This window comes from Cimex lectularius, unplaced genomic scaffold, assembly GCF_000648675.2.
Source record: "Cimex lectularius strain Harlan isolate CLEC.00 unplaced genomic scaffold, Clec_2.1 scaffold93, whole genome shotgun sequence".
Lineage (NCBI taxonomy): Eukaryota > Metazoa > Arthropoda > Insecta > Hemiptera > Cimicidae > Cimex > Cimex lectularius.
In genome coordinates this window covers 129,296-148,433 of record NW_019392669.1, presented here as the reverse complement: position 1 = coordinate 148,433, position 19,138 = coordinate 129,296, and the positions used below count along the sequence as shown (strand labels likewise).

Sequence of the window (19,138 nt, the reverse complement as noted above, 5' to 3'; positions counted from 1 at the left end):
GAGAGCACAAACTGTGGCACTGTACGCATCTCTTGTTCTTTGTACTCTTCAGCGCCTGCTATCACTACAGACAGAAACCCGACTCATCAGTAAACATAACAGCATTCTAATTGGTGTTCTCTTCAAGGCGCTCACTGCACCATATCATGCGTCGTATGTGGAACATCATTGAGGGCCTGGTGACATTGCTTCCCGCATTGCTTCCCCCGTCGTCCTAAAAAAGGCAATAAGGACCTAGCCTGTTCGGCACTATCGGAGGTTTTGATTTTCAAGCTGAGAGCTGACGCACCTCCACATACGACAGAAGGATGTTACTGTCGCAGCGTTGGTGTAGAGGCAGCTCAGCCCCGAGGGGCCAAGACAACCTCGCTCTCCGCTTGCCCATTCCGAGTGGTCGGGTCCGCATTAAGCCGAAATACATTAGCCTGGTCTCCCGCGCTCTCCCTAGGTAGAGAAAGCCACTCAACCTCCCAGAGTAGTGGGACTTCCCTAGCGTAGAAACTACAGGATCCGAGGGTCCGGAGACAATGGGAAAAGAGGCAGATGGGAACATTTCCAGGGTTTCTGAGTGACTTATCGGGTCCGTCGTCACTCGCGGGTTTGTTGAATTACTCAAAAGCGTTTTGGAATTGCGCAATATTGGCGTAATTGGTCGATACCGGGACTTGGTTTATTTCTTGGCTATTTCACCATGAAATATGGCCAAAATCTACGTCTCGTCCGGTGAAAGTCGACGGCCGTTTTGTTTTGTTTCACCGAATCCACCGAGGATAAATGTTCCGGGCTTTTGGTTAGGCTGATTGTGGGGTAATAAATGAACAGCCAATATGTTTTACCTGATTTATGTTGTTAAAAAGTGTTACTAAACCTTGTACGCATATAACCAATATGCTCGGACATCCGTTCAAGTTCCTCTTAGCTTCATCACACCGGTTTTTCCATTTTGATTGATGAATTGATAATTGTGCGGTCTTGACGTCATTAAAGGGATCGCATGAGGGAGCGAAGAGTCATGTTGATCAGAAGTTATGATACTCGCTCTTTCCGAACCGGTATTTAAGGTTCACAAGTAGTTTTGAGTTGCGTGTGGGAACTGAGGTGGAGGTGGTTCTGAAATCGGTGTTTCTTTATTTACAAAACAAAACAATGAGTTTTAAATCTAGGTGGACTCAGTGAACTGGCCAAGATACACATGGTTGCTCATAGTGCTGAAAAGGACCAAGAGGATTTTTTCTTCCGCACCTAGCTCATGGCCGAAAAATTGGAGGGCCAAGATTCAGAGAGAACATTTCACAGTAGATGAGTTCTAGTTAAGAAGAAACCTTTCAAATCTTTTTCCGAAGAACGATCGCTAGTAACGTACGCCGAAATCCTGTTCCCATTACCTCATCCCCAGACGCAAATCCCTGAGGCGAAGTTTACATAACAGACGGTAAACACGGGTTCTGGTTTTGGAGGGTTTGATGCCCTTTGTCACAAAATTAGAAACGTATAAACCGTCCTATTCACTGGCAAAGGTAAACAAACAGCGACTGAAGGGCATTTTGTCACACGGGGATCACTTCAGGCGGGTTCAGCAGAGACCCATCAAACTCTATTTATCCTATGCTAATTAGACGAGTGAAGAACGAGAGGGAGATCGAAAAACCTCTTCTTAAACTTACAACGTATAATTGTCAGAAAATAGGGACGTCGGTGGCCGCAACGGTTTAGGCGTTGACACGGCGCTCTTCACTCTAAGGTAAAGGTCCCGGGTTCTAATCCAGCGGCCCTGCATTCGAACCCGACACAGTTACAAATGGGTGTTTTTTAAAAAAACAACGGCACCCTGAGAGTTTATAATTATGATCTCTGCTGTTGCGAACCCACGTTAAAAAAAAAGTCCTCGTGTTTCTGCCATCTACCCCTACTCTTTGAACATAAATAATATATTGTCTCAACTATAAATTTAAGTGGATATTTAATATAAGGTTTATCTATTTTGTTTCAGGTGAGTGGAGTGAACTTTATAAAGGAGGCGTTGAAGGTAGTAAGAATTTGACGTTTTTTTATTAATTCACGGATGATGTACGAGGACGATTTTATCGGGAGTTTAGATAAAATTAATTAAATATCTCGGTAATCGGGTCGAGTGTCGTGTAGTGCGGTTTGACCGCTGGCACATGAATCGAGGACAGATCAAACGTCCACTTGCCGATTGCTAATTGCCGATGATCCTGTTTATAAAATCAACCCCTCATGTTTAACTCTCGTTAGAAAGAGGTTGGGCCCCAGGGGGGACGATCGTACAATTATCGCCGTCATCTTGAAAACACATCACACACTACAATAGATTGGATCAGTACAAACAATTGCTTTGCACGGTCAGAGACCTCCAAGCTGACCAATCTATTTAACAAAAAGGAGACTAGACACAATTAGAACACCCTGGAAGCAAAACATCGACAAGGCTAACTCATAAGATGAAAATATCATGTGTACAATAAAAAGCAAGAAAAGTACATCGCAGGAAAGGCCATGTAAACCAAAATCAGATATTGTCTTTTAGCTTCAAGATTGGCGGTTGTCCATCATCCTCGCTTGGTGGGAAAAGTTGGCCTCTCATCGTATGCCTTGAGACGACCTCCTGCAACAGCCACCACCAACAACTCAGGACAATATGGAGAATTGCGTTCCCAAATACTCGGTCATCCTTAAAAGGACAATGAGGATCTTTAACGTCCGCACCTTGCCGATTAGGCCTTATTGGACGTTTTGATTCTCAAGATGAGAGCTGACGCACTTCGGCATACGACGCATGATATGGTGCAGTGATCCACTTGGATGGTTGATCCAATTGGAATGTCGTTATGTTTAGTGATGAGTCGGGTTTCTGTCTGAAGTGATAGCAGGCACTGAAGAGTACAAAGAACAAGAGATGCGTACAGTGCCACAGTTCGTGCTCTCTTCGGTTTGGGCAGTTTGGGAGGAGATGGTGTAATGGTCTGGGCTGGGATTTACAATGGAGGGCGAACTGAACTCCATATTGTTGAATATCAACTCACCTCAGTCCATTATGTCCAAAAAATTATCGAGGAATACATCCCTCAAACTAGGGATCTCATTTTCAGGTATTTTCAACTTCTGGATGACAATGCCAAACCTCATAAAGGCAGAGTTGTTCGTTAATGATTAGAAACGCTGAAAATTTTCCATCTGCCCTTTCCCCCATTGACTCCAGACCTCAATCCCATTTAGCACATGTGGGACGCGTTGGAGAAGGCTTTTCTATCACCATCCGCAGCCAGATGACCTACAACTGAGTGCAGCGTTGCAACATCTATGGAGTAAAAGCCCTTATGAATATTCCTTTTTAGCAGTTTATGAAATTTAAAAAAATATGAACTACCTGCTTTAATTTTGAAAGCATGTAGTTTGGTATTTTTTTTATATATGACAACAGTATCCATGAGATTTACTCCTGAATTTAGACGGGGTGATGAACCTGTAGGGTGGAAAACCCATCATCCTCGCTGTTTTCGTCTACAGAAGCGTTTTTGATTTCGCCATCTCCAGTATTGGATTTGTAGGCCCAAAATGATCGACCAAGCAGCAGGCCCATCACTTCTCAGAACCTCATGAGGATATCACACCATATTCTACTTGGGGATAAACCAAAAGACATAAAGAACAAGGTTCTTTCAGTTCACAGAAAACCACCACAATGATCCAACCCAAACAGATCATTTAGAGCAGTTAAAACTTTAAACAAATTATTTTAAAAAATGAGAAAAGGGGGCTTTTTCACCCCCTTTCCACAAAAATATGAATAAATCAGGTTTATATTTTAAAAACTTCAGGTCATTAAAAAATTAATTGAGTAAAAAAATGAAAACGGTTAATCCTTCAAAGACGCTAACAGGCACAGTCAAACCACAGCAGATTTGAGGGGCGTCGGTGGCCGCAACGGTTTAGGCGTTGACACGGCGCTCATCACTGTAGATAAATCCAGCGTCCCTGCATTCGAACCCGACATACTTACAAATGGGCTTTTTTTCAAAAACATCGGCACCCCGAGGGTTCATATAACCTCATAGTTAAAATACCCTCGTTAAAAAAAAAAATAAATAAATAAATAAAAAATATTAAAAAAATCGTAAAATTCAAAAACCGTTACAAAACATAACTTCAATCAGACAAGATTAAAATGGTGTGCAAAAACATCAAAAAGTGGACATAGTCGAAAATCGGGAAATAGACAATCTCGCCGACACAAATCAAAAACCAAGAGAACGATCTCCTGCAAAGACGCTAACATACAAAGCCAACTGCCCAGTAGACCAAAACCATCAGAAAAGACCTACCTACAGGTCCATCACACTGCATACTAGTGCCACTCCTCACAAATATTGGACGGGATTAGCAGCATTTTTTACATAGAAATTTCATTACACTTTAAAAAAAACTGCATCTGAGTGTATTTTGCATCGTACACTTATATGGAAGTCAGTTTATTAAAAATTAACTTAAATATAGTTATCATTATTGATGATCCTCGAAAAATGGAAGTATTTGTGTCATAATAGTATAACGACTTTCTTTTTTCTTAATTAACTCTATTAAACGTGAAACCACTTTCAGAATCCAACACCCTTTTCTCAATTGACCCCTCGATAAAATCATACCTCATCAATTCATGATTGTGACAAATTGATCTCCCTCGCCTCCCCTAACCTCTTTTACCGCGGGGCGGAGCAGATGCCCTGGTGTCCTCTGACAGAAAACAGATGCCCCCTGCCCGACAATAAAAGGTAAATTGCAACGTCGTTTTCATCACGATTGATCACCGTGTCGGATCATAACAAACAGCCCGGAGAGTTTTAAGGGCACCGGTACAACCGTCGGTGTTCGCTTCGCCCGCGGCTTAGCCCGAAAGGACAAAATACCTGTTTAAGCCCCCTTCATCCCCGGTCTAGGATGTGGTCGGAATAGACTTTTTTTTAACAGCTCAGCCCTTTATTCAACTCAAACTCCATCCTCCCACAAGTTGATATAAGATTATTTATATAGTTCGCTTTGTCTTGAAATTCAACCTGCCCAATTATTTAGTTAGCTATGGATATACATTCTCCTACTTGCTTATTATCTCAAATCCTTCCAAACCTTGATACTTTTTCTTTTTTCGAGTAGTTCAAGTTGTTATGAAAAACCATCAAAACTGTTTATTTCTGAAGCTTGTTAGGTCGGTTTATTCACATCGTTCATAGGATCTATTGACACTTATTAATAAGCACTCTTAAACAATGAAATAGTCCGAAACGGAAAACTTTCCCTATTTTTTAATTAGATTAGCGTGTTACAAATTCCATGGTAGCTCTTTCCGTCAGGTTCCGAACAAATCGATTCATCTCGCTCCCGGCCTGGATGCGATTTCATCCGGCTACGTTGGCACGAAACTAGGCGGATTCAGGATTAGCAAATTTAACAAGGTTTCCAGGGAGAGAAAGCCGTTCGGAAAATCGTGTAAACCACGGGAGAAACTAGTCTGACCCTCGGAGGGATAAGCGTACGTCAAAAAAATCGACATCAAAGAGACGTGTTCCGAAAGGCAATTAGGATGGACTAGAAGGTCTAGCGGATCACAGGAACGAGAAAGCCTTTTGAAATCCTAGCTGGAAAGGATTGTGGTGAATTTGGAAGAAGTTCGATCGTGGGCTCGCCCATTCTCGCTATTTCTGGCGATGTCGATAAGATCAAACCTACACCTTATCAATATATAATGGTCAGGTTTGTGAGGTTAAGTTAAAAAGAGGCGATCTCTTTACGACTTGCGCTACGCGACTAATTTTGATCAGTTTTGCCACAAAAAAAAAGTAAAAATAAAAACACCACACACACGTAAAAATAAAATATGATTTCACAGTGTTTATTTGAACGCAAAGAGATCTCTTCTTGATTTTTTGGGGTGATGATGTTGTGATTTGGTCGTTTCCGATCATCCTGGTCCGCCTGGTGTCGCTGTTTTGTTATGTCAGACCTCCTCGGTCTTTCACCATTTTCAGTGACTATTGCATTTTCCAATTTTATTTAGAGAGCAGTATTCAAAAGTAAAATAATATTAGATACTCTCTTGAGGTTCTTCGGAGTGGTGAACGTGTACTTTAGTCGTTTCCGATCATCTTGGTCCGCTTAATCTCGTTGTTTTGTTATGTGAGAGCTCTTCGGTATTTCACCATTTTCAGTGGCTGTTGCATTTTCCAATTTATTTAGAGAAAAGTATTCAAAAGTAAAATATAATGAGATACTCTCTTAGGTTCTTCGGATTGGTGGACCTGTACCTTGGTCGTCTCCGATCATCCTGGTCCCCCTAGTATCGCAGTTTTGTTATATAAGACCATCGGTATTTCACCATCTTCCGTGGCTGTTACATTTTCCTATTTTATTTAGGGAACAGTATCCAAACAAAAATATGAGCTACTCTCTTGAGGTTCTTCGGATTGGTGATCCTGATCTTGGGTCGTGTCCGATCATCTTGGTCCGCCTAGTCTCTCTGTATTGTTATGTCAGACGCTTTTCGGTATTTCACCATTTTCAGTGACAGTTGCATTTTCCAATTTTATTTAGAGGTCAGTATTCAAAACTAAAATATAATGAGATTCACCCTTGAGGTTCTTCGGAGTTGTGAACATGTACCTTGGTCGTCTCCGATCATCCTGGTCCGCCTAGCCTCGCTGTTTTGTTATATAAGAACTTCGGTATTTCACCATCATCATTAGCTGTTACATTTTCCTACTTTATTTAGGGAACAGTATCCAAACGTAAAATATGAGATACTCAGAGGTTCTTTGGGTTAGTAAACCTGTATCTTGGGTCATGTCCGATGCTCTCAATTATCCGACAAACGGTCCATGGAGTATGGCGGTCCAAAATGTAGAGAAAACCACAGATAGAGCACAATGAGGATAAGGCTCAGAAAACAAAAAATAAAGAAAAAACAGACGGTTCGTTGATGTAGGGCCAAAAAGAGTAAAACAGACCTAACTCCAAAGTACAGAAAACCCTCCAGCAGTAAAGAAACCATCAAGCCATCAACGTACAGTACACAACGAAATAGGATCAAATCTCAGCAGGTCATCTTCTTCCACGAAATCCCATCGAAAGTCAGCTACCAGAAAGGACGCACACAATCATAGATGAGATAAGAAACAAGAATCAACACCTAGAAAATCTACAGTTAATGAACCAGATGAATGTCCATTTCTTAAGTTTTGTTGAGGAAAACGATGCTCACTTATTTTCCAATTTGTTTTACTTTTCTCTCTCGTGGATTTATACTGAAAGGAAATGTAAACTATGCAGGCAATCAGGAAGATGTGTGCACACAATTAAGAAAAATGTTTTGCTAATTTTGATAAATTACAGGGTTACAATGTGTTAAAATATTTTGGCGGAAACGTTATACTTCATATCATTCCGACGTATAAAAATTCAGGTCTAAAATTTATCATATTAGGGGACTTTAATGCCAGAGCTGGAAACCTTCAGAGATTGTTAAATTCCCTAATTGGTTTTAAAGTTATTCAGATTTTGTATTAATTATTTTATGTTAAGTATATTTATTTTTTTCACTCCGAGTTATAGAAAAGCGAAGTAGCTAACTTAATTAATTCATCTCTTTTTGGGTTGCCTCTGGTCGATGCTAAAGAGATAAATAATGAATGTAATGACAATACTCCTACATACGACCAGTAAAAGTTTGAAGTTTTCTCAGTCTATTTATGAACTATCTTGAACTATCTTTTGTCTTACTAAACGTAAACACGATAAAACTCTTAAAAGGCCCGTTACGCAAGTAACAATAATATTGTCCTAAGGTGGTATTGCTGACAGTTGAAGACGGCCAGCTAAGCTTTAAAGTTTCAAGACGGTCAGCAAAACAGGAACCTTGTATTTATCAGACGTGTTCATAGAATCGAGAAAATTCAGAAGTTAACTTAGCAAATAGATATTATTCTTCGCCATATGTTTAATTTTTTAGTCGCGTAATTTTATTAACGTATTTTCTGATTTCGTAAAAATTTTGCTTTGACGGGACTCTTTCCTTAAGAATTTGCCTTCATTTTATATTTCTTCCACCCGTTTGTGTTATCCAGTATTATTTTTCGTTTTGGCATTTGATGCTTTCTAAAAATGCACGGATGCACGTTCCCATCATTGCACATTGGCAGTTGGGTGATTGTTTCAAACGAAATTGATGCCACTTTTCTGAAAAATCACCATGTCCTGAAAACTACTGGGACATGAAATGATCTTTTTTCTATATATTTCCACATTAGGCGGTCTGTTATGCTCGGAAATGTTTTGTATGTATGACGTCCTTTATCAGATGATTCCACCTTTCTTGCCACTCTTGTATAACCCGTTCATAAATTCATTTTTCGCTGTTTAGGCCTAGAGTGGATGGACGTTCTGGCTGAGTCATTGCCGTGATCATTTTGGCTTTTGTGTCGATAGGAAATTGTCCTGATATCACTAAGGTCTGAAGATGTACGCTTTTGTCATCATCGGCGGGTCACTTCTTCGTGTCTTGGAAGTTTCCATTCCGCTGCTTTGGTAATTGCTATCCAATCTGGACACGCACAGGTCATATCGAATTATACAGTATTTCATTACTTTCGTATGATATTCTTCATGGTGCGAAGCTTAGTTGTCACACTTTTATCAAATTCGCTGTTTTATTTTCAATTTTTTTCTTTATGGATTCTCATATTTGAAAAATGGCGAAAAGGAAGGAAAATTCAAAAGGTTGAGGGAAGTCACGATAGCTCATGTGGTAGAGCAGCGGCGTATTGAGCCGAAGCTCGTGGGTTCGAATCCCGCTCGTGACACTGACTTTTTTATCTCAACCAAAACCCTTAATTAATTGAAAGATATTAATTGGCCAAGCGGACCACGGAAACTAGTGAATATTATTTTGAGTTTGACTCAGTAGAACTAATTTTGACGTTTCTAAAGCAATTAGAATTTAGAAGCAATTTCCAGTTTATTATTTGACATCATTTTGTCACATCGGGAGCGACACGTACGCGGTTAGCTACCCGCCCCTGTTGACGAGGGTGATGTCGGGAAAAGGCTGTACCAGCCAGGTGCGTGCGATACGGCACACGGGTCAGATCTGTCCCAGAATTAGAAACACGATATAAAAGAGGCGCTACGCTCATAAAATATTATTATTTCTGTATATTTGGTAATTTGAATGATTAACAAAAGAGTGACGATGGTACAGAATTCTAATACGTTTTCAACGTAAATAGTTTTAGAACTAAATTTTCCTCGCAAGATAGTTTTTGGTTCTCTCGTTTCCTTTTCCCTTTTTTTTTGGGAGGAGCACATCTTACGCCGCAATCTGCTAAACTTGAGTTAAATACTGTCAAGTATTGATATTTTTATTGGTTGTCATTAATATGAGAATTATTCAACAATATATTTCGAAGGATCGGGGAGTCCAATGAATGTTCTGGTGTTGAAACTACGCCAAGCTTTCGGTGTTTTGTTTCACTTTCTTCAGGGCTAGGTTCTCTGTCAGTGTTTAAAATTGTTTTCTCTTATGAACATATCACAGTTTTGATTAATTTAGCTGTTTATGAAATGTACTATATATAGGTAACTTAAATTACACTTCTACCACAAGGGAGAGACATGAGACATGTGATTTAAGTGACCAGTATATAGTACTTTTTATAAACAGCTAAATTAATCAAAACTATGATATCCAAATATACTTGACAAAATTAAGAAAAGAGGCATGGACTTATATGTATATTTTAACCACCGAGGTAACCTATACGACCACGTTTTTTTTTTTTTTTAATTTTATATTATGTTGTTTTCATTGTTTTTAATGATTTCCATACTTTATATTGTTACTATATAGATACTGAGCTTCACCTAATTTTAAATACTGTTATTATAAATGTAGTTTTTTTTCTTAAGATATATTTCAACACTCATCGAGTTAAATAAGAAAAATATAATTGTTTTTAATTTTGCTTTTAAATAATATAATATGTTCTAACTGTTATATTTGCGTATAATAAATAGGCCCTGATAATGACGATATAATCGTCGAAAGCTCGGCAAAACAAAGAATTGTCGTTCTGTTTTGACCTCACTGAAGATCCTTTTTCCAAGTTAATTATTGTTACGTTCAGGAGTTAATATTTTGTTTTCTGCCAACCTATCTATTTATCTATCTATCTATCCACCTATCTCTCTAGCTCGCTCTCTCCCTCTCTCTCTCTCCCTCTCTCTCTCCCTCTCCCTCTCTCTCTCCCTCTCCCNTATATTTTTTTTTTCACGTTTTCAGTGCCTCTTTACTATAATTCCCTTGAACTTAGTATGTTTACAGTACGATGCGAATCTTACACATTCCATGCTGATTAATGTTAATTATTTATTTTTTTAAATAAGTTCTACGATTTATCATATTTTTTAACGTATTTTTTAGTCTTATAATTTGAATCGCACGATCAAAATGAAAACGTTAAATTTCTTTCGATTGACTGAAAACTATAATGAGCTGTTAGATTTTCTAATTCCTTATAAAATAATTCGGAGTAACGATCCCTAACTCCCTCCTACCCACATATTTTTATCCTTAATTTGTTCAAATTTATTGTTGTAATTTTCATTCGTTTTTGACTCCAAATATCTATTTTTCAATTAATTAATCTTTATATAAGACATTGCTTGAGATAAAAAAAAGTCAGTGTCACGAGCGGGATTCGAACCCATGACCTTCGGCTAAATACGCCGCTGCTCTAACCACTTGAGCTGTCGTGCTTCGATCCACTCGGACACTAACTTCCCATCTCAAGTTGAATTTTCCCTCCGTTTTGCCATTTGGTCGTCGGTTCGAAATCCGCTCGTGACACTGACTTTTTTATCTCAACCAATGCCTTATGTAAAGATTAATTAATTGAAAAACTTTACAATTAATTAATGTTTTTCATCTCAACTAAAAACCTTAATTAATTGTAAAGTATTAATTGGTCTAGCGGACTACGAAAATAGTGAATTTAATTGAAAAACGTTATTCGGTCAATCGGACGACGAACTATAATGAACGAAATAATTATATTTATTTATGATTTGTACGCCCAATATTCATATGGATTATGGTTCAGCATACTATTCTTGACCAAATATGTCAAGTTGAAGATCATCGGAAAGTTGTATCCTAAAGTGTCAAATTTTCCAAGTTTCAGTATTATTGTAGTATAAATTAATGTACATGTAGTCTTATTTTGGGTAGGTGACGTCTTCAAGAGTTGCCGGAGTTATCCCGAATTGGATTTGGTCTTGATAAACGAATTTGGAAAAGATAAAGGATATTTATTTATTTACAGTTGTGCCTGTGGTCTTTACAGATATCAATTCATTTGGTTAAGAGGATTTTTGTTAATTTTCTATTTCCAAATTGGCCACTCTGCGGATTTACGATTGGACGAGTGGAAAGGGCCGAGCGTTGCTGAGCGGCGAAAAGTGCCGAGTCGCACCGACGGGCAGAGGCGAGAGTAGGGCGGCCTCGCCCGCTCTCCTCTTCAGTGTTCAGTCCGTGTCCGAAGTGGCGAGTGGTAACGTCAGTGTGAGTGTGTGTGATATCGCAAGTGATGACGTGATGATGACGGACGGCGACAACGCGAACGGCTCCGGCCGGCGGCGTTCCACGTTCTACGTGCCGCTCGCCGAGAGGACGCCGCCCGTCCCTGACAAGAAGCGCGACGAGCCGAAGAAAATCGTCGCCAGGGTATCCGAGAGGCCGAAGCCGGCCCTGAGACGGGCTTCGCCTTCGAAAAGCCCTCTCAAGTCCCCCAGGCTGACTGTGAGCAACGCGAGCGTGCCTCATTCCCCGACGGCCCGGGTCAGATCACCTCTCCTCAAAGTCTCGGCGAAGCTCCTCTCTTCGTCGGCACAGGCGTTAGAGGCCATCTCCAAATCGCCTTCCAGCCCTTCGAGGCATCCGGGCCAGAGGTCTCCGCTCTCCCTCATCAGGAGGTCCTCGTCCAGGAAGTTATCGAGGAGTTCCTCAACCATCCTCACCAGGGCTGGGCCCAAACCCAAGGAAGAAGTCCCGGTCATCGTCATCGAACAGTCCCACGATGAGTCCATCCTCTCGTCCGCAGCGAACAAAGCCCAGGAGAGGAGGCACGTCAAGCTCGACGACGACGAAGCCGTCCACTCAGGTCAGAAAAAAGAATACACATAAATTACTCAATAGAATTCTTGCCAAACGAGTAAAACGAGGGAGGGGCGGTGAAATGTAGATTAGCCTTGGCACACACGACCCGAGTTCTAATCCCGAAGAAGTCGAAACGTGCAAGATTTAAAGCTTTTAAGTTTCGATCGGAGGACGAGGTCCCGCCAACCGCGCCCCCGACGAAAGTGAAAGCGAGAAGAAATAGATCAAAACGGTCGAAAAAGCGACAAAGCTTGGCCGAACTTTCTCGGGTTAATTTATCGCACAAAATTAACGAACGACAGAACTACCCAGTTTTTTTTTACACCTCGAAATGTCTCAAGTTGTTGAGTATATCAAAACAAGCTTCGATGCTTATTCACAAATGACCGGAATTTATCAGATTCCGGGGAGAAATAACGTGTATTCTGACGAACTATGGATCAAATTAGATCACATGTGTGTTGTATGTGATTTGTTGTCAACACATTTCTTCTTTATATTACAATTTAATTTGTTGAAGTCTTGAGGAGCGGTCTACAATGCGATAGTTTAGAAAAACACATTTTTCATTTTTTGCGGGCGTTTCGACCTTTATTGAGTCATCTTCAGCGCATAAAGATGCTAATCATGTAGTGACGTATTGGTTTTGTGTGAAAGTGTTGTGAGATAAAATAAAAACAATATGACACCACAAGAATTGCACAAAATTTTACGCCCTGAAGATGACCCTAATAAAGGTCGAAACGTCGGGGGAAAAAATGAAAAACGGTGTTTTCCTGTACTATCTCGTTCTTGACCGCTCCTCACGAATTCATCAAATTATGAAACAACAGGTCACTGAAACACACATTTATATTAAAAATTGAGGGTTTAGAGCAAATCGACTTAAAACTTCATCCAAATTCTAGTCAAAATGAGTAAATCATATTAAATTTCTAGGTCTCTTTTTTTTACGAGAATTGTTCATTTCTTGTGTATTGATATTTTTTCTCGTATAAAGCCAATCTTAGCCGAATATGAGCAGCCGCCGGTGTTCTCAAGATTTTCACTTTTTCGAAAATCTTTTTCCCCTTTCACTTCCCATTATGAAAAATTAACATTTTGTTTACACGAATAGCGGGTTGTTATGATCTCTTGGTCCTTTATTTACTTTCCCATGGGTTCTTTTTAGTAAACAACCGTATATCCAAGTAATCTATAAAAAATTTACGTATAAAAGTTTGAAATATGAAAAGTTTTTTAATGTTTCGAACATGAACAGTACAAAAACTACTTTTTTTAATTCTTCTATTACCGTTCAGTTGGCCTTTGAATCCTCTATTTTTCTTCTCACCTCTCACCTATGACTGTATCGTCCCAAGAATTTCCGGTTTCTCGCCATGGCAATAAAAGTTAAACGTTTATTATTTTATCCATATTTATTTAGTGGTCATAATTGACCATATTAATTATTCCAATTAATTTTTATTTTTATCAAAGGTTTTTGGTTGAAATGAAAATTTAGTGTCAGGAGCGGGATTCGAACCCACGACCTTTGGCTCAGTACGGTGGTAACCATTTGATCGTCATAGCCACAATAGCTCAAATGGTTAGAGCAGCAGTGTTTAAGTCGTTTGATATATTCCAGTAAATGGTACTAATTTTATTTTTTTTAAAGTATACAAAAATTTTGTAAAAAAAAGAATTTATTATATATTAAAAACCCTTGAGGTTTTTCGGAGCTGTGAATATGTACCTTGGTCGTTTCCGATCATCCTGGTCCGCCTAGTCTCGTTGTTTTGTTATATCAGACCCTCTTCGTCATTTCACCATTTCCAGTAGTTTGATATATTCCAGTAAATGGTTCTGCTTGCATAAAGTTTGTGAAAAAATTACCTGTCTTAATTTTGAAAAAAGATGTTAGGCATTTTTTCGGATGACGACAAAATCATAAAATCAAACACCCTTCGAGTAAAGTTTAGTTTTCATGAATGGCTGTTGATTTTTTTAAATTTTATGTTAATCCATGCAGGTTTAGCGGTCATAATTGAGCATATTAATTATTTCAATTAATTGGTGGTTAGAGCAGTTGCGTATTGAGCCAAAGGTCGTGGGTTCTAATCCCACTCGTTACACTTAATTTTTCATCTCAACCGAATTCTTAGATAAAATAAATTAATTTGTCTATTATTTAGTTTTATTTATTTTATATATATTACACGCGCGCTTGTGTTTGTGTGTGTGTGTGTGTTTGTGTGTGTGTGTGTGTGTGTGTGTGTGTGTGTGTGTGTGTGTGTGTGTGTGTGTGTGTGTGTGTGTGTGTGTGTGTATCTGTGTCTGTGTGTACTTATGTCGTTTCTTAAAATTCTCCAGTGATTTCAACCCGTCTTCTCTTGTAAATTGATCATGTTGTGAATTTTTTTTTCTCATAGAAGTCTATAAAGCGGATATGTTCTTTCACGAGAGATATCAAAAAAATATGAATCAGTTCATATTATCAATGGATTTGAGAGCAGGCATATTTTTTTTAAATTTAAATGCAACTTTAAGATCGGTCTTCTTTTCAGCAACGCCTTTCCCTATAGACGTGGCAAATTTTATTTTTGATTATGCTGTCATAATGTGTTTCTAGTTATTTTTAAAGAATTCCTGAACTGAAGACGTTAAATCTGTCTGTCCTCAACAGAAATCACGCAAACACTGAAGGCGAAATGCCGAAACGCACTACCGTAAATCTGCTAGGATGGGCAGACCAAGATGATATGGACTATGAAACAATTGGTTTATCAACCCGGAGACCACTGGAGGAATTATCAAAAGTTGACACATTTCCTCAAACCCTGCGGTTTTTTGTTTACCATAAAATTTCGTTTGTTTAGATTTAATTTTGTGAAGAAAAAAAATATTAAAGAACCATGGAAAGTGCCGATAAGTCACGCAGGCTCCGATAAAAAGACAATACAGACTATTTTCGTCCGACAAAATTGTTTTGGTTTTTCGAAAGGAAAAAAGACGAGACGCATTTTGGTAAAGTCGTACCTGGGGCCAGGTAGGAAACGAGAATGGACCTTTTCCAGGTAGGCCTCGAGCACGCACTCACAAACCCGTTTGTCCACACGGCCAGAGTAAAGAAAAGAAAACAACTTTTCGACTTCACGACCCGCGAGCTGAGCAGTTGAATAATACAAAACCGACATTGCTTCCTACTTCTTCGGCACCGGGAAAAAATCTACCAAATTTCGACTGGAATGTCCAGTCATAAATTTTTTATTTAGATTTTCATATTATACATTTTAATATATAAACTGAACGTAAATATTGAATTATCAAACTCTCTTATCTATTACGAAAGACGATTGCAGTGAGATTATTCGCAAAGTGCGTGTCTTCTTGGCTTACTTGTGACTCATTTGGCCTTTTCCTTTCACATTCTTCGTAACTTGTAACACAATCACTACGCATTTTCTACGTTAAAGACGATATTTAATGACAAACATTCCTGAGAAAATTTAAAAAAATTATCTTTTCCCCCCTGATAATGATAAATTTACTAGAAAAAACCAACTTCGGACTAACTAGGTCCGAAATTTATACTCGTGATAAATTTTTATATAAAATTTAACCATCGTTTTATCGCGATCCGACTTTTTTCCCACAACCGTCGCTTTTAATCGCGTATCTGACTTCCTGTTAAACACTTATCACAGATTTTTTCCTCTCTTAAAAAAAACACTTTCTTGCGTTATTATATCTCTAATTTTAGCTACTTTTAAAGCTATTTTGCACGAAAACCATCCAAAAGTTAATTAATAAGAATAATGGGAATGAGTTTCATATGAGGGATTGTGGGAACGAGAATGATGTGAGTTAGCTTTATTTTATGGAAAAGTGTCATGTGAGTGAATAAGAGGGAGGGTGGTGATGTGAGTGAGCTTCATTCAACGAAACAGCATGAGTAATGTGTGTTAGTGAGTAAAGCGTCACGTGAATGAGCTAGGGTATTGTGGGAAAGAGATTGATATGAATGAGCTTTATTTTATGAGAGTGTCAAGTGAGTTAATGGGAGGGAGTCCATGTTGTAGGAAGCATGAGATTGATGTACGTGAGCTTCATTGAATGAAAGGGCGTGACATGTTTTAGCGAGATAAAGCTAGTTATGTGAGTAAGTGAGTGAGAGTGACACGTGATTGAGTAGTAGGATGAGCGGGGTATTATGGGAAACAGAGTGATTGAATTGGGAGGGAGAACGTCCTGTGAGAGGGAACCATGTGGTAGCATGAGCGTGATATCAATGAGCTTCATTGAATGAAACAGTATGACATGTGCTAGTGAGGTAAAGCGAATTATGTGAGTGAACTTTATAGAGTGAGTGGTGAGTGTGTCACGTGAATGAGCGGGGTATTGTGGGAAACAGAGTGATGTGAATGAGCTTTATTTATGACAGTGGGATGTGAATGAATGGGAGGAAGAACGTCCTGTCAGAAGGAGCCATGTGGTAGAATGAGATTGATGTGTGTGAGCTTCATTGAATGAAACGGCGTGAAATGTGTTAGTGAGGTAAAGCGAATTATGTGAGTGAACTTTATCGAGTGAGTGGTGAGTGTGTGTGTCACGTGAATGACAGTGAAAGTGAATGAGCAGGGTATTGTGGGGAAAGAGAGTGATGTGAATGAGCTTTAATTTATGGGAGAGCGTCCTGGCGTGGTAGGGTGAGAGTGATGTGAATGGTCATCGTTGAATGAAAGGGAGTGACATATATGTAAGGATGTAAGGAAGTGAGTGTGATAAAGAAAGTGAGCTTCATTGAGTGAGATAGTGACCTGAGGGAGTTTCATTGAATGTGAGAGAGTGACATATATGTAATGATGTTAGGGAGTGAGTGTGAGTGACTGTGATAAAAAGAGTGATGTGAGTGAGATGTATTAAATGAAAAGGAGATACACGTGAGTGTTTTATTTAATGAGAGAGTGACCTTATGAGTGAAAGGGTGAACCTCTGTCAGAGGAAGTGCATATGGCAGCGTGCGAGTGATATGAGTGAGTAGTGAATGAGAGAGTGCTTGTGGGATTTGGAAAAGAGAGGGATGTGAGTGACTTGATTGAGGGAGGGAAACTGAGTGGTGCAAGTTAGTTTCATTGTGTGAGAGAGAGTGTGTCTTGCGAGAGAGTGTAAAGAGGGAGTGTGAGCTTCATTAGCATTGTTTTGTATTTTTAAAGTACCGAAGCCAGATTGCTTATGGCATTTTTTACTCTTGTATTATGTTCATGATCGCCTCGGTTTAAAACAATCTGAACAGAATAGACCATTGTAATATTTTAATATTAACACACGTCTGTTGATTAATGAAAGGAAATCGAGAAATTTTCTCTCCCCACAGGCTCAATTGAATATGGGCGGAGGCAACTAAGTCCAATTATCTTGAATTGGTTTAATACACTGTTCCGGTTTCAATTTGAGGTAAAAAGACAACGTTGATATCGAGAGAGGGAGGAAAGTGAAAGGTCCGTCGAGTCTCGCTGTTTACCCTTGTCCCTGGTTTAAGGCCGATTTATGAATTGAGTTCTTTACTGAAGTTCTCACTATTGGATTTTTTGCTTTTCAAGAATTGATCATCTGAGAATATAGGGAAATTAGAAGATTAAGCATGGTTGATTTTTCTACCTCGGTTTCTAGTACAATGCAAGCCTTTAAACTTAATAAATTTTTAATAGTTATAAAAAAGACCGACTGATGTAAATTTTGAGTTTAAAGAATTACGGTTTTATTTTGGTCTAGATGGCTATGGACTAAAAAAAATGCCTCGGTTCTTAAGGATGTACCCCGGTTCCAACGGAGCGTATCACCCCTAAAAGGCCCGTCCAAATAAACAAACCGGGGTAAAACACCCCTCGGAGTTATTTTCCGACTTTCGACTCCCCGAACCGACGGCGGAGGGATGTTTGTGCGGGGTGGGCCGCCCTCGTAAGGAACTCCTTCAGATTCACGTCTGGTCACGTACTCTACAATCCGGTTAGTGTCCACTGCGAGAAGGGATACGGTAATTGTGAAAAATTACCCTCGCTTTTACCCTTACCTTCTTGTTTTTTACAAGCGGGTGAAATAGCGAGAGAACGTGCCTCAGGCGTACTCGCAAAATTGAATAAACAAAAACCTCGGACTTTACCATCTTAAGTTAAATTTTTAACTAAAAATCAAGTGATCCACACGGCTCAACAAAGCTCTGTTTAACAGACTTTAACTGATGAAATTTTTTTTTGAACCAACCGTGCGGACCGGACTGTGCGTACATTCTCGTCAGTGCAGCGCTTCCTCATCTGGAACGCCCTTTCCGGCCTGCGGTCGACCCCACAAAAACACAATTGGACGTACGATCTGTTAATAAATTGAAATCCCCCGAGAGTGAAAAAAAGAAATATTTAGTCTGGAAACCTCCTTGAACGGTAGATCGCCTTGAAATTTCAAGGACTCCTTCCGATTTCTGTTTGAATGTGCAGTACGTACTATTACTTTTATCCGTTGTGTGATTTATTATCGTCCCGGTCTGTTTATCATGGGTGTTCAGAACGCACTTACGGAAAAACAGGCAGACGAACCACTGAAGACGAGGAAAAGTTTAGACATTTATAAAACGGAAGTATACCCGAGAAGTGCACATACCAACCACTGAAAACGGTAGATGGACAAGTATGACCTTCAGTAACACATAAACCAGAAAAAGAAAAATCATACTTAATACTATTTGTTAATCAGAAATCGTGAGATGCGGTCTAGTGTGATATAGGTTTCAGAAAAACATTTTCTTTATCGTTCCAACGTTTCGATTTTTATTGAGATCATCTTCAGTGCCTGGGTTTTACAAATTTGTAAATCCCAGGCCCTGAAGATGATCTCAAAGATCGAAACGTTGGCACTATAAAGAAAATGTTTTTCTGAAACCTA

At 39.2% G+C, this 19,138-nt stretch overlaps 1 protein-coding gene across 15 annotated transcripts in view; it reads left to right on the top strand.

Moving 5' to 3' along the window:
- Positions 1 to 19,138, top strand: part of LOC106672093 (probable Ras GTPase-activating protein) — a 588,817-nt gene that overhangs the window by 481,685 nt on the left and 87,994 nt on the right. Inside the window, exon 1 of one of the 15 annotated variants that reach the window (XM_014403233.2) lies at positions 11,447 to 12,224. The exons of the other annotated variants lie outside the window; for them this stretch is intronic. Coding sequence (XP_014258719.1) covers positions 11,660 to 12,224 — 565 coding nt within the window. The 5' untranslated portion in view covers positions 11,447 to 11,659. Of the gene's footprint in view, positions 1 to 11,446; positions 12,225 to 19,138 lie in introns of those variants that run through there. 15 annotated transcript variants of the gene reach the window in all.